General features: G+C 43.9%; 1 protein-coding gene across 3 annotated transcripts in view; it reads right to left on the bottom strand.

Annotated features, from left to right (window-relative positions):
• NECAB2 (N-terminal EF-hand calcium binding protein 2) overlaps positions 1–14,953 on the bottom strand; it is a 378,886-nt gene that overhangs the window by 320,243 nt on the left and 43,690 nt on the right. For all 3 annotated transcript variants that reach the window (XM_068259472.1, XM_068259473.1, XM_068259475.1), the window contains exon 2: positions 3,385–3,409. In XM_068259472.1, coding sequence (XP_068115573.1) covers positions 3,385–3,409 — 25 coding nt within the window. The remainder of the gene's footprint in view (positions 1–3,384; positions 3,410–14,953) is intronic.

Raw genomic sequence — 14,953 nt, 5'->3', positions numbered from 1 at the left:
GGATTATTATGGCTCTGTACAAATTAACAAGCTGACACATCATTGCATTCCAGCGGTTCTGGAGGTGTGCTTAGCTTCTAAGGGTACAATGGTTAATTTGCATATATTCAGCAGTGATGCCCTGGGAGACATCTAAAGCTCACTCCAACCTGCATTATCACAAATTCTTTCTGTTTTAAGAAAGTAAACTTTTGTTTTTCTAAGTCTTACCATCTAAATGTATTGTCTATTAATTTATCCCTATTTGATATGAAATTATACGTGATTGTATTGTCTTTTAATGATTTTTTTCAATAACCACCCTTGTAAACTAATAACAAGTTTTGAACTAGTCTATCTCCTCATGGGAGAGTCTCAGGATTTTATTTTTAAAAGCACCTACTGAATGGCAGTGCCAAAATAGTGTGCAATCTAATATGAAGGCCAGTATCTTGGTAGGTTTCTTTTTCCAGGAAGTGGTTTGTAAAGAATCAAGGAAATACTGAACATGGTTAGATTTATAGGAGTCTGACACGCGCTAATCCAATCAATAAGCTTTATTCCTACAAAGTTGTTTACAAATATTGCAATAAAAAATAAGTACCCCACTCCACTCATACACTCCACACCACCTCTACTCTCATACCACTGAAGGGCCCTTCTAAAAAACAAAAATGAAATAAAAAATAAAAATAATCATAAAAATTAGAACGTTAAAAATAGGCATATAATGCTTCCCTACATATGCAGGTTCCGACCCAGCAGTTTCCTATATGGATCAAGAGAAGATTTAAAACTGATTTGAGGACCGTCCTGTTAAACTTCCTCCAGCAAGTCCCACATTCCTGTTACAGATATGGATCAGTCCGATTATATGGCAAGTGCCTCAATCTACAAGGTTTGCTAGATAAATCCTTACAAAGTCCACATACCGCTCCTGGACCTTCTAGACTTTCCGCTGTCACGCAGCTCGTTCAGGGCACTCCACGCCAGCCTTCTCGTGCAGCCTGCGTCGCTTCCGCTCACAAGATACAGATCCCCGCTCGCTGCACTTCCGCTTAGCGTAACTTTGATGTATGTTGGTTCTACTTTCCGGGTGACGTCACCACTCGCACGGAGACTCCTGGACCTTGATACAAAGGTTACCGCTGCGCGCTTCCGCGGTATAGCACTTAGTCCGCAGTCTCCGTCACCAACTTAGTTTATAGAAGATAAAACCTCAACGCGTTTCTGCCAATATCCGTTGGCCTTCTTCAGGAGGAGTTTAGGATAACTAAACTCCTCCTGAAGAAGGCCAACGGATATTGGCAGAAACGCGTTGAGGTTTTATCTTCTATAAACTAAGTCTGTAACAGGAATGTGGGACTTGCTGGAGGAAGTTTAACAGGACGGTCCTCAAATCAGTTTTAAATCTTCTCTTGATCCATATAGGAAACTGCTGGGTCGGAACCTGCATATGTAGGGAAGCATTATATGCCTATTTTTAACGTTCTAATTTTTATGATTATTTTTATTTTTTATTTCATTTTTGTTTTTTAGAAGGGCCCTTCAGTGGTATGAGAGTAGAGGTGGTGTGGAGTGTATGAGTGGAGTGGGGTACTTATTTTTTATTGCAATATTTGTAAACAACTTTGTAGGAATAAAGCTTATTGATTGGATTAGCGCGTGTCAGACTCCTATAAATCTAACCATTTGCACAATTTGAGGATTTAAGGGTATTCCTCAGTTCTGCACGCTGCTTTGACTAATTAGGGGTTTTTTTCTCCAGCGCATGGTAACAGTCAATCTTTATCTTTGAAATACTGAACATCCCTCATGAGGAGATGGACTAGTCCAAAATCAGTTAGATTTTTACTATCTACTGTAAAAAGCATAGGAAAAAGTAATTTAGAATACATTTTACTCTGGGACAAAATATATGTTATATGTCTGTGTTTAAATGTATTTGAAATGTTCTGTAATAGTGGGCCTTTAAGGGCCAGGCAATATATACAAATGACTCGCACACTAGCCGTGAATAAATGCTATGGTTTGTATTGAGACAATAGAAGTAACAGTAAAATCACACAAAGTTAGCAGGTAAAGGTCATGACACTCCAGCAAACATCAAAAGTGACAATACACCCGTACTCATATAGAGTCACTGAAAGGCAGAACTTTCACATAGGTATACATAGCAGAAGCACATAGTGATCACAAGCAGTGGGCAATATAGCAAAGTATACACATGAGCAATATTAACAGGACAGAGACTCAAAGAATATACCCTGACAGCGTGCGGTTTCAGGATCACCCTTCGTCAGAGTGTATACACAGGTATGCTCCCTCCGGCTGCAGCCTTTAAGGGCCAGTACACACTGATTGCATGCGCTTCGCATGATTGAAGCACATGCAATTAGCAGATTGCAAGGACACCATCACTAATTGCTGTGCCATGTACAGAGTGATCCAATTTGCACATCGCAGATGCAGTGCCTGCTGCATTTTTCCTGTCTGCGATTGGGTTATATGAATGGCAGAGTATGCAAATTGCATAGCAAATACAGTGCACTGATATTTTTTTTCTTTCAATTTCCCATTTACTTGTACTTGCACCGCATTTACACTTTATGGGCCTGTACACACTGACTGAATAGAGTTTTTAAAAATCAAATGTGTTTGTAAAGCCTTTTAAAAAATAATGAAAAATCATGATTACTTGTACACAGCGGTGCGATTCGTTTCTATAAAAATTGGAATCGCAGTGACTGCAGCACTTTTTAAGCTGCTAGGCGATTGCATTGCGTTTTTCAGAGGTCAAATCTTTTAGCCAATCAACAATCACAAGAAAAACGCATGCAAAAATGCATGAGATTTTAAAATTGCATCACATTTGCGATTTTGCTTGGCGATTTTCAGTGTGTACAGGACATTACAACCCCTAAATTAACAGTGAGGCCAGAAACCCACTAGGAGCGATTTCTAATCCTTAGAGATTTGAAAAAGCTCTTGCTAATGCAATGCTATGGAGGATTTTGTTTTAAAATCACATCGCTCAAGTGGGATCACACCCATAGCATTACATTAGCGGGAGCTTTCAAATCGCTCAGAAAAATTGCTCCTAGTGGGTTTCTGGCCTAAAACATGCAGAAAATCACAAGGACATTACAATTTTCAGTGTGTAGGGGCCCTTGAGTATAAATTGGTTAATTCACTTGTTGGTGATCAAAATAGTAGATTTCTTCCCATCAGCGAGTCACTCGTATCCATTACTTCATATATTTTCATATATTTTCATATATTTCTCACCATATTGTGCCATCAGGAGCTTTATTAAAATCTGTTACCTTCGTCATTCACAGGATGCAGAATATAAAAAAAAAAGCAATCAGCAAGAAAACATTTCAGAGGTAGACATTTACTCACCGTTCTTGTCAGCCCGACGGAATATCTAGGAAGAAGGAGAAAAAGGCACAAGTCAATGCAGACACAACACTACAAACAAGCTTTATGTGAATTCTCCCATGCAATTGAAAAGGCTTGTGCTTGAAGCAGTCAGGGTCCATTCACACTTGAGCGTTTTGCCGGCGACTTCGGCAAAACGCTCAAACGCTAGCGCTTTTCAAAGCGCTAGTGTAATAAAAGTCTATAGGCCCGTTCTTACTTGGGCGATTTGCGCTAATCGCTGCAAATCGCCCAAAATCGCGAAACGCAAATGCGCCGCCTGCACCAGCCGATTTCCCGGCGATCGCGTTTCAGTGCTATAGAAGTGCTAAACGTGATCACGGAAAAATCGCCGCAGTAATTTTTCCATGTGAAATAGTGGAAAAATCACTCCTGCAAACCGCTGCCAAAAATCGGACGGGGTTTTGCAAACGCAAGTGTGAATGGGCCCTCAGGATGTCTCTGCAACACCTTTACACCACTTGTTACATTTACCTTGAATCCCACAGCCAGGAATTTAAAGTGGACCTGACCTCTTGCACAGGACAGAAGGAAAACAGAGAAAACAGAGAAATGCACCCTGTACGTATTTAGACAGTTTAGCCTAATTCCCCCTTATTTGCGTCTAATCAGAAATTGTAATTTGATCTCTCCCATGTCACCTGACTTCCACGGCAGATAAGCTCATTTGAAAGCACAGGATGTCAACAATATGTCTGCTTCCATGAAAGCAAGAAGTAGACACACTGCAGATTTATTGCAGGATTTGCATCAGCTGTAACAAAGACATTTTTTTATTTAAAGGTTATTGTGCTGTTGCATATCTTTTAGAGCAGAAAGGAAGTTCGGAGTTCAGGTCTGCTTTAATAATGATATTGAATTTAATGTCGCATCTATAATAAAAATACAATTGTGCAGTGTACACCTTCGGCTAGGATGGGAAAAAAGCTATGCTAGTTTCAAGTGAAACCATGGGGAGAGGGATTACAAAATAAAACAAAGTAATCATTGTTGAAAAAAAGTACCTACTGCCCTCCTTAGGAAAGCAATGAAGGTCCCACATCCATTTCTTTAAATCTTGAATCAAAAAAGTAATATAGGAAGGTAAGAGTAAGGCGAGGTTCACAGTTCTTACACATTTTGCCTACGGTTAAAATTCAGATGGCAGGTCTGCTTTCTTTCCTGTTTGATGTGAGACTCGTGTTTCCTAAGTCAAAGGGAACACAGAAAAATCATATGACACCGCCGTGCGCCTGACCGAGCATTTTCAAGCGATATCTTGCCATTATACCAGATCGATCATTTCAACTGATCCAAACGGAAATGGATTGAAACCCGGTTGCGATATCGATCTCTGCCAGATGCAACCATTATGATCGAATCAGCCGGATATCGATGCCGTAAATAGAGTAACATATGGGCACCTTTACTACCCACTTAGCTTTGCAGTGATTGCAAGTAGAGGGGCAAAGATTACAGGACTTGAGCTCTCACCACAAACCATGTAGATGTGGTAGGAAAAGACATCAAAGAACAAGATGGGGGACCATTGGGAGCCTTTCTGGAGAGACCAGTACTGGCTTTATTTCCTACAGAATACTTTATTTCTGCAATCACAGTAACCACCCTAATTTTTATTCGATATAAACACAATGTTTATTAAGTCCACAAGCATAAGTAAATCCTACTCACAAACCCATACTGGGCAGGATACTTTACCATATCAGGGAATACTGTAACGATCGGTGTAACTCAGAGAGGATCTGATTACCGGTGATCTGCAGTATCACTGGGAATACAGCTATATACCAGATTATAGATGATCTGCAGTATCACCGATAATCCGATATACTAGCTAACCTCTGGACACCTGAGTAGAGTAAGAGTGTTTGGTGCAACAGTAATACTTTGAGTATTGCACCTTAGGAGAAGGTACAGAAGCAAAAAGGAGTACTGCACAGAAGTATGTTCCTTCCGTATGCCTAGACTCTCCCGGGGGAGGAGCTAGGCTGAAAGTAGGAAGGACAGAGTGTGAGTGACACCAGTGAGAGGGTGTCACTAACAGGTCTGGGAACCGCCTCTAACAGTAAGGTCGGTTCTCGAGGTCGGACAAGCCAGGTCGTTACCACACGGACAGATACAATACAGATACAGGAGGCAGATGCGGAGTCACTAACAAGCAGGGTCGGCAACAGGGTATCAGACTTATCGAGGTACAGAATCAAGAGGCAGGTGCAGAGTCTAAGGGTGAGCTGGATTTCGGCAACAGGGTATCAGAATAGCAAGGTACAGGATCAGAGTTCAGAAGAATAGTCAGGCAAGCAGAAGGTCATAACAGATAATCACAATCAAACTAGTACTTTAAACTATCAACAGAATCTAGCTAAGTGTAGGATTACAGCTCCAGCTGGTCCCGGCACACTTTAGGATCTGACTCAGGTCTGAGTGCTACCACATAGTGATCGCAACGCCAGACAACCAGCAACTGAACAGCCAGCAGTATATATACTAAAACACTCTCCAGCCCCTCCTTAACTGCTGGACCAATGAAAGGGAGCAGAGTTGTCAGCTGACCAGCTTGGTCAGCTGACCCTTTTCTGGCTGCTATATAGGTTCTGTCTCTCAGTGCGCGCGCGTCCTTCTGAACCTATGTGGACTAGTAGTCCCAGCCACACCAAACATGTCTTGCAATGTACGCGCTGAATTGGACGCGGGACCCGCCGCACTGCTACCCGGGCAGGCGGCGGCTTCCCCGCGTTCCCCCATGCTGTCAGTACCCTTGTCATGCGCTGAATCCGCCGCTTCCAACGCGGACTCCGCCGCTCTGCCTATGCGGTTTCTCCGCATTGCGCTGCCATGTCAGATGCGGAAACAGCCGCCTTACTCTGAGTGTTTGCGGCTGTTTTTCCGCGTTTCCTCACAAATACACAACAATACAATTGGTATTATGTACAGGTCCTTCTCAAAAAAATAGCATATTGTGATAAAGTTCATTATTTTCTGTAGTGTGCTGATAAACATTAGACTTTCATATATTTTAGATTCATTACACACAACTGAAGTAGTTCAAGCCTTTTATTGTTTTAATATTGATGATTTTGGCATACAGCTCATGAAAATCCAAAATTCCTATCTCAAAAAATGAGCATATCATGAAAAGGTTCTCTAAACGAGCTATTAACCTAATCATCTGAATCAAGTAATTAACTATAAACACCTGCAAAAGATTCCTGAGGCTTTTAAAAACTCCCAGCCTGGTTCATTACTCAAAACTGCAATCAAGGGTCACCTTTTTGTTTTTATTTGTGGATCATAGTATTTATTCAGGACATGGTCATGTATGTCGCACAGTCACTATAACAAAGTTTTAAACATTGAAAAAAATATATTTGTATAGAAACAAAAACTTAATAAGTACCGTATTTATAGGCAATTAAAATCCTAAGGGAATGTGTGAAAATTGTATTCCACAAGAGTATACTGCCAATAAATGTGTGCATGTATTTGAGATAATGTTACCAAAAGCATTTAATCCTTACTTGTTGTCATAAGAGGTAAAAATCGAAATAATGCTGAGAAACACTGATGTACATCAAACAAAATAAAATCAACAGTTATGTTTTGTAGTTCCAATCCGACTAAAATCCTAATTAAAAAAAGTTAGATGAAGCTGCTGGTAGCTTTAGAAGAAAAAAAGAAAATTAGTCAATGCAAAATAATTGCACTAAAAATAGCCGTGGTTTAATATAATAAACATCACAATTAACTATATTTCCAAAGTGAGCTCAGGCCAAACAAATCTAACTAATTAGACAGGGAAAAAGTTAGGAAATTAACTACCATGCCATGAATAAACATGCAGTTAACAACTTTGAAGTTACAAAACTATTAAAAAGTAGAACTTTTGCTTATAAAAACTACCCCACGGCTTACTGAGACACCTATTTGAATCAACGCATTCAGGGTTAAAACAGATGCATATCTATAACACAAAAACCTCTGCCCATTTCTCCTGGAGGTTGAGCATAGCATGAGACAAGTCCGAAGTTCTTCCAGCGCCAAAATAAAAATATGAGAAGCGGATGTCACATAAAAATGGCACATATACAGGCATTTCTCCCCCAACATGCCACACATACATGGATCAGCTCTCTAAATATTCACACCAAAAACATATGGGCTTTAAAGCAAACCTGTAGGAGAACAACATGTAAAGTCAACCTTACTGTATACTAAGTGAGTTCACTTGTGCCTTGCAAGCGCTTTGAGTCCATCAGAAGAAAAGCGCTATACAAATACTCAAATTATTATTACTTAACCCTCCTGGCGGTCTATTAAAAACCGCCAGGGGGCAGCGCAGCAGTTTTTTAAATTTTTTTTAAAAAATCATGTAGCAAGCCCAGGGCTCGCTACATGATAACCGCTGTGCAGCGGCATCCCCCCACCCGCTTCGGTCAGGAAATCCCGTTCAAAGAACGGGATTTCCTGGAGGGCTTCCCCCGTCGCCATGGCAACGGGCGGGATGATGTCATCCCGTCATTGGGAGTCCCGATCCACCCCTCAGCGCTGCCTGGCACTGATAGGCCAGGCTGCGCAAGGGGTCTAGGGGGGGGCGGCACGGCGGATAGGCACGGAGCGGCGGTGGTCGGTGTGCTCACGCAGCTAGCAAAGTGAAAAAAAAAATGTATGCAAATCGGCCCAGCGGGGTTACCGCCAGGAAGGTTAAGTGGTGGGAAGCCTCTGGATGAACCAAAGGTTTCTCCCATCCTCATACATGCCACTGACGCTGCCCCAGGACCCTTTTCATCACCGCTGCATTGCACAGGCGCAAGCATGTCCTGCGCTTGCACAGTAGCACAAAGCAGTGCGGTAGTGCTCACACACGGCTTGGCGCTTGGTCACAAGAACATAGTCAACTAGTTCTAGTCAAATATGTTCAGAGTATCCCAGCACTGGATTGGTGTGGTTAGAGGCTTTCCTCTACTGAGTTATCAGATTTTTTCCTCACAGGTATCCTTTAAAGAGTAACTGTCAGGCTGCAAACGCTAATTTAAACCTCTATTCTCCTGTGGTAGCCACCCTGGCGTTCTATTTCCCCAGGATTTCCGTGCAAAAAGTGGTTCAATTAATTTCCAATAATTTTCAACCAATTTTTTTTGCAATCATTTTTTTTATATTGAATTCAATACAGGTTATTGTATTGAATTCAATTAAAAAAAAGTGTTTGCTGCGAGATTTTGATGATGCTGTGTGACATTGGTGCCATCAACGCCGATCGACGGGGGACATGTGATCGCCAAGGGAGAAGCAAAATCCGCCAAGGGACATGGAAGAAGGCACTGGAGAAGCTATCAGAGGTACGCGGCGAGGGATCAGCATGCCAATGGTGAGTATAAGACCCAGATGTATAGCCAGATGTATTAGCCAGATGTGCAGCCAGGTGTAGTTAGCTAGATGTTTTGCCAGGTATATAGGGAGCAAGATGTTTGCTGGTGTATAGGAGACAGATGTGCAGCCAGGTGTATAGGAGACAGATGTGCAGCCAGGTCTAGGGAGTCATATGTATAGGGAGCTAGGTTTGCGGGTGCCTCTGCCCCCCCCAACCCCATTGCCCCCGATGCCCCCTAACTGTGGCCGGGTGTCCCTTCTGTGGGGGGGGGGCTCCCCTTCTGTGCTGGCTGGTAGTGGCCGGCGGGGATCCCCTCTGTGGGGGGGGGGGGAATCCCCATACTGTGCGTGTGGGTGGCCCTTCTGTGTGTGCATTGGGGGGGGGGGGGGGCAGGTATCATCCTTCTATGGGGGCTAGTCGTGGTGGGTCGGGGACACCCCCTTCTGTGGTGGGTGGGAGGTGGGGGTCCCCATCTATGCGGGCTGTGGGTGGCCTCTCCCTCCTCTTCCCCCATCCCTCCCTCTCTGTCCTCCATGCCCCCCCTCTCACCCCTGATCCTGTGTCCCCCCCACTACACACAGCATACAGAACTAGCATCCAGCCACCCTGGGAATCCCTGTGCAGCCGGCGGGGCAGAGAATGTGTGGGGCTGTGCAGGGATTCCCCTTCTTTGCCGGCGGGTGGCTGGTGCGGGGATCCTCTCTGTGGGGGGGCCGGGGATCCCCGTACTGTGAATGCGGGGTGACCCTTTTGTGTGTGCGGGGGGGCGGGTATCCCCTTCTATGGGGCTGGTCTTGGCCAGTCGGGGACACCCCCTTCTGTGGTGGGGGGAAGGTGGGTGTCCCCATCTATGTGGGCTGTGGGTGGCCTCTCCCTCCTCTTCCCCATCCCTCCCTCTCTGTCCCCCGTGTCCCCCCCCCCCGATCCCGTGTCTCCCGCCTGTAAGAAGCCCTGATCTACTCACCTGAGGGCTTTCTCCTGCGGCGGCCACGATGGACACCCTCCTCCTCCATCGCGAAGTCTCGTGTTCTCTGTAATTACAGTACGCAGCTTGGTGACGTCACCAAGCCGCGTACTGTAATTACACAGACCGGGACTTCGGCGATGGAGGAGGAGGGTGTCCATCGTGGCCGCCGCAGGAGAAAGCCCTCAGGTGAGTAGATCAGGGCTTCTTACAGGGGGGAGACACGGGATCGGGGGGGGGGGGGACACGGGGGACAGAGAGGGAGGGATGGGGAAGAGGAGGGAGAGGCCACCCACAGCCCACATAGATGGGGACACCCACCTTCCCCCCACCACAGAAGGGGGTGTCCCCGACCGGCCAAGACCAGCCCCATAGAAGGGGATACCCGCCCCCCCGCACACACAAAAGGGTCACCCCGCATGCACAGTACGGGGATCCCCGGCCCCCCCACAGAGAGGATCCCCGCACCAGCCACCCGCCGGCAAAGAAGGGGAATCCCTGCACAGCCCCACACATTCTCTGCCCCGCCGGCTGCACAGGGATTCCCAGGGTGGCTGGATGCTAGTTCTGTATGCTGTGGGTAGCACAGATCGCTACCCACAGCGTGCTGGCAGGCATCCAGCCATCCTGGGGAATCCCTCTGATGAGGGAAAAGTGCAGCCGGCGGGGAAGAGAAACAAGAAATCTCCCTGGCGGTATTGACGAGCTCAGCTCGTCAATACCGCTTTCAGCAAGTTTTTCCTGGACGAGCTGAGCTCGTCAATACCGCCAGGGTGGTTAAACAGTTTAGAAGGAAGCCAAAAAGGCAATACTGAAGTTAATAATCTCTCTTACTTTTGATGTGTGCTGAACTGCAAGTATGTCAGACCCAAGCTCTTAAGAGGCTGAGAGGCCGCATACCATACTGCAAAGCATTCTGGGGCTGCTTGGGTCCTCCCCTCGGCTGCTAGTGAGAAAGTACAGGCTCAAGTTACAACAGCGTAGCACTGAAAAATCTCCGGGCAGAGTACACTGCAGGAGTCCGCTATTGTTCCTAGCCACATGGCTAATTAATATTCACTGCACAGCAGTGTTATTCATTAGGGATCTTTTGTGTGAGTGAATCATCAGGAAGCAGGCAGGACATGACGACACATTTGGCTTCATAGTAGACAGACAAACATGGAACCTGCCATGAGCTGTCAGGAGCATCATTCTCTGCAAATACTATATAAAAATTATGTGAAATCCAAACGTGGACAGTGAAATGCATATGTAATGTAAGTACAGCCAATCTTTAGCTACTGATATTTGTGTTTTTTTTCTCTGAGACCCTATACCTAACAGCTCCTCTTTAATCCAAACCTGTGTCCAGAGAGAAGCTCTCAAAGGCGTCCCTTACACAGGCTGAGATGTTCTTTGGCACGGTATTTGGCCTGAGGAAGTGGGAAGGACCCACAAATTGCGTTGCTTAGTGCTTAATAAAATTTGTGAATCTTATATACTCATTTGTCCATATTTGAGGCAAGCCACCTCAACCTTTTCTTGTTTTAGAGATTTATAACACAGTTTATCACCATTTGGGAGCCTCTTTCCCTCTTGTGCCCCCCTTTACTAAGTCAAGGCGTAGAACAAACATTCATCCTTTAGCGACAGACAGTTACATGAAGTTGAAAAATCGAAGAGGTCCGCACACTCACGTGATCCAAAATCAGGGTTTATTCAACCAATGTGACACAAGTCCACTCCATAAACCGACGACTCGTTTCGGGGCCCCGTGGGGTCCCCTTTGTCAAGGTAAAACAGTACAGAATCGTTACCATTCTGTACTGTTTTACCTTGACAAAGGGGACCCCACAGGGCCCCAAAACGAGTCGTCGTTTTATGGAGTGGACTTGTGTCACGTTGGTTGAATAAACCCTGATTTTGGATCACGTGAGTGTGCGGACCTCTTCGATTTTTCTGTTATCAGTCTTCAATGGTCCGGCACCTCCCCAGTGGTGTGCGATTCTCTCTTCGATTATTGAGTTACATGAAGTTGACTGACTCCCCCAGCATCATAATCCTGCATATTACACTGATCCAAATGCACAGCATGAAGGGAGATATGAAATGGGAATGTAATGCCAAAGGGAACTGCACCCTCAAACAGAAAACATTTAAACTGGATTAAGATTAAGCATCAATTTTTTTTGCCATAATTGTATAAGATAACCGGTTTAAAGTACACCTGAAGTGTAGGAAGAAAAAAAAAACACAGAAGATAAATGCTTAAAGTGAACCTTAAGTGTCCCCAAAAAATTGAGTTTTACTCACCTGGGGCTTACCTCAACCCCCTGCAGCTGATCGGTGCCCACGACGAGTCGCTCTGATGCTCCTGGTCCCGCTGGCGGCCACTTCCGGTTTCGCCGTCAGGACCCGTCAGGCTGGGGAACGCGGCTGATACTACGCGTTCCCAGCCAAAATAGCACCCCTATGCGGCCATATGTCCGCATACGGGTGCCTATGCGGACATATGGCCGCATAGGGGTGCTATTTTGGCTGGGAACGCGTAGTATCAGCCGCGTTCCCCAGCCTGACGGGTCCTGACGGCGAAACCGGAAGTGGCCGGCAGCGGGACCCGGTGCATCAGAGCAACTCGTCGTGGGCACCGATCAGCTGCAAGGGGCTGAGGTAAGCCCCAGGTGAGTAAAACTCAATTTTTTTGGGACACTTAAGGTACACTTTAACACAGGGGCTGCACAGGAAGTGAGAGGGGCGCTGCTGCACAAGGGGGGAAACATATTTGGCTTAGGGGTGCAAAAATTATAAATCTGGCCTTGAGTCTTGCATTTATTTTTTTCCACATACAATAATTTATTCATATACTGGTACAACGATATCATTTTTTTTCCTATAAAGCCGCACTGGATGAGGATGAGAATTTATCATGTAGACAAGTATAAACCAAAGTAAAACATTAGCACAATATTTAGATCCTTTTTTAGCCCTTAATTTTGATGAAAGCCGTGATTTAACCATCATTTTACTTTGATTTACGATTGTCTTCCTTCTATTTAATATGTGTAATATGTTGACGCTTTATAAATTCAATAAATAATAATAATAATGATAATCAAATGTGCCAATTTCGCTAAACTGATTCGCAAGATTCTGGCCAACCGATCAGAAGTTTGACTTAAATCTTGTTAAACTGCCAGCAACGATTTCACACATCCCTAGTCCAAATATTGTTACCTCATGTGTTGCAATGTGTGGTACCATACTATGATATATGCAGTTTACTTTGTAAAACAAGGCTTGATTTTGGGATAGTGCTCATATTGGGATCTTTAAAATTAATTAATTAACCTGCTAGGGTTCACGGAAACTTGGTATCCAGTTTCTTTTGCTTCTATTAGCTTCCTTCACAACCAATGACTGCAAATATAAAAATGTTCTAAGGACTCTATAATCGACCTCTACACATGCAAAGTAGGAACTGAACAACTTAAGAAATGCATAGCTTACCGCAATCATTAGAAACAGTTGTCTAGTTTAGCGGGCCTTGATTTAGGAGACAGTCCAGAGTACAATCAATTTGTGAGCAAAGGTAATCACAAGGCTACAGGAAGGACATTTATCAGCTGCTGTGTACTGAAATTCTTACTTTTTAAAGCAAGTTTGTGCAGAAATAGAATGTTGAATAAAATTAAGTTTTGTAATTACGAAAAAAAAAAATGGAACCACACAAGTTGTGAAGGCTCAGGTCAGCTCTGAATGCATGACCATGTTACACAGCAAAAGTGGAATTATACTGTATGCCATGAAGCTGCACTTGTGCAAAGAAAGCTTGGATAAACTCCTTGAATGAGAGTGGGCATAGGAATTTAGTTATGTAGAGGGTATGGTGCACACAGCGCATGGGCACAAATGCATTAAGCAGCTGACCTCTTTTATAAAGATAGAAGTGGTAATGAGGTGTAGATAAGACAATTAAAGGAATTAAAGTGGAACTAAAACTTAGAATGTTTTCTTTGCTCTAAAAGATTAGCTACAGCATGAAAACCTTTATGGCTAAAAAGTTTTTCATTACAATTTATGGAAATCCTAAAAATACCTTAAAGGGGCACTTTGGCGAAACATTTTAAATATGTGCAAACAGACAAAGAAGAAGCATGTTTTTTTCCAGAGTAAAATGAGCCATGAATTACTTTTCTCCTGTGTTGCTGTCACTTACAGTAAGTAGTAGAAATCTGATAGAAGTGACAGGTTTTGGACTAGTCCATCTCTTCATAGGAGATTCTCAGCAAGGCTTTTATTCTTTATAAAGATATTCCCTAAAAAGGATTTAAACAATGATGCTGACCAGCTTCCCTGCTCGCTACACAGTTTTTTGCTCTGTTCAACTGCCATTCACTAAGTGCTTCTGAAAATAAATAAAATCCATGAGAATCCCCCATAAAGAGATGGACTAGTCCAAAACCTGTCACTTATGTCAGATTTCTACTACCTACTGTAAGTGACAGCAACATAGGAGAAAAGCAATTTATGGCTCATTTTACTCTGGGAGAAATGTACTTCGTATTTGTATATGTTTGCACATATTTAAATTTTTACAATTTTTGCCATAGTGCCCCTTTAAGCTTTTCCTAGGATTTATTTTCCAGGGGGCACTGGTTGGGTTAAGCCACAGTATTAATGCATCAGGAGAGAGCCTGCAGGGGATATTTACAGCTACTGATAAGACAGTTTGATCTGGCTAAATAAATAAGCAAGCAGAGTAGTGAATTTCTAAGCCAAGTATATGTGGAATAAAGACTTTTTATTATGTCGTGTGCAAGAGTTTGGATCCACGTTAAAGGGAACCTAAAATGAGAGGGATATGGATGATTCATTTTAAACTATACCAGTTGCCTGGCAGTCCTGCTGATCTATTTGCTGCAGTAGTGGCTGAATCACACCTGAAACAAGCATGGAGCTAATCCAGTCTGACTTCAGTCAGAGCACCTGATCTGCATGCTTCTTCAGGGGCTGTGGCTAAACGTATTGGAGACACAGGATCAGAAGGAAAGTCAGGCAACTGGTATTCTTTTAAAAAGGAAAAATGCATGTCCTCAGTTTAGGTTCCCTTTAACCGGCTCAGGATAGTGGAGATAAGATTTTACGCCTCACTTGGGGTTCCTCATCTCTGATGCGATGTACAATCCAAGTCGGTGGATTTCCACAGTCCCAAGAAG

The sequence above is a fragment of the Hyperolius riggenbachi genome, chromosome 11, assembly GCF_040937935.1.
Source record: "Hyperolius riggenbachi isolate aHypRig1 chromosome 11, aHypRig1.pri, whole genome shotgun sequence".
Taxonomy (NCBI): Eukaryota; Metazoa; Chordata; class Amphibia; order Anura; family Hyperoliidae; genus Hyperolius; species Hyperolius riggenbachi.
The sequence above is the reverse complement of the archived record's forward strand: the minus strand, read 5'-3'. Positions and strand labels throughout refer to the sequence as shown.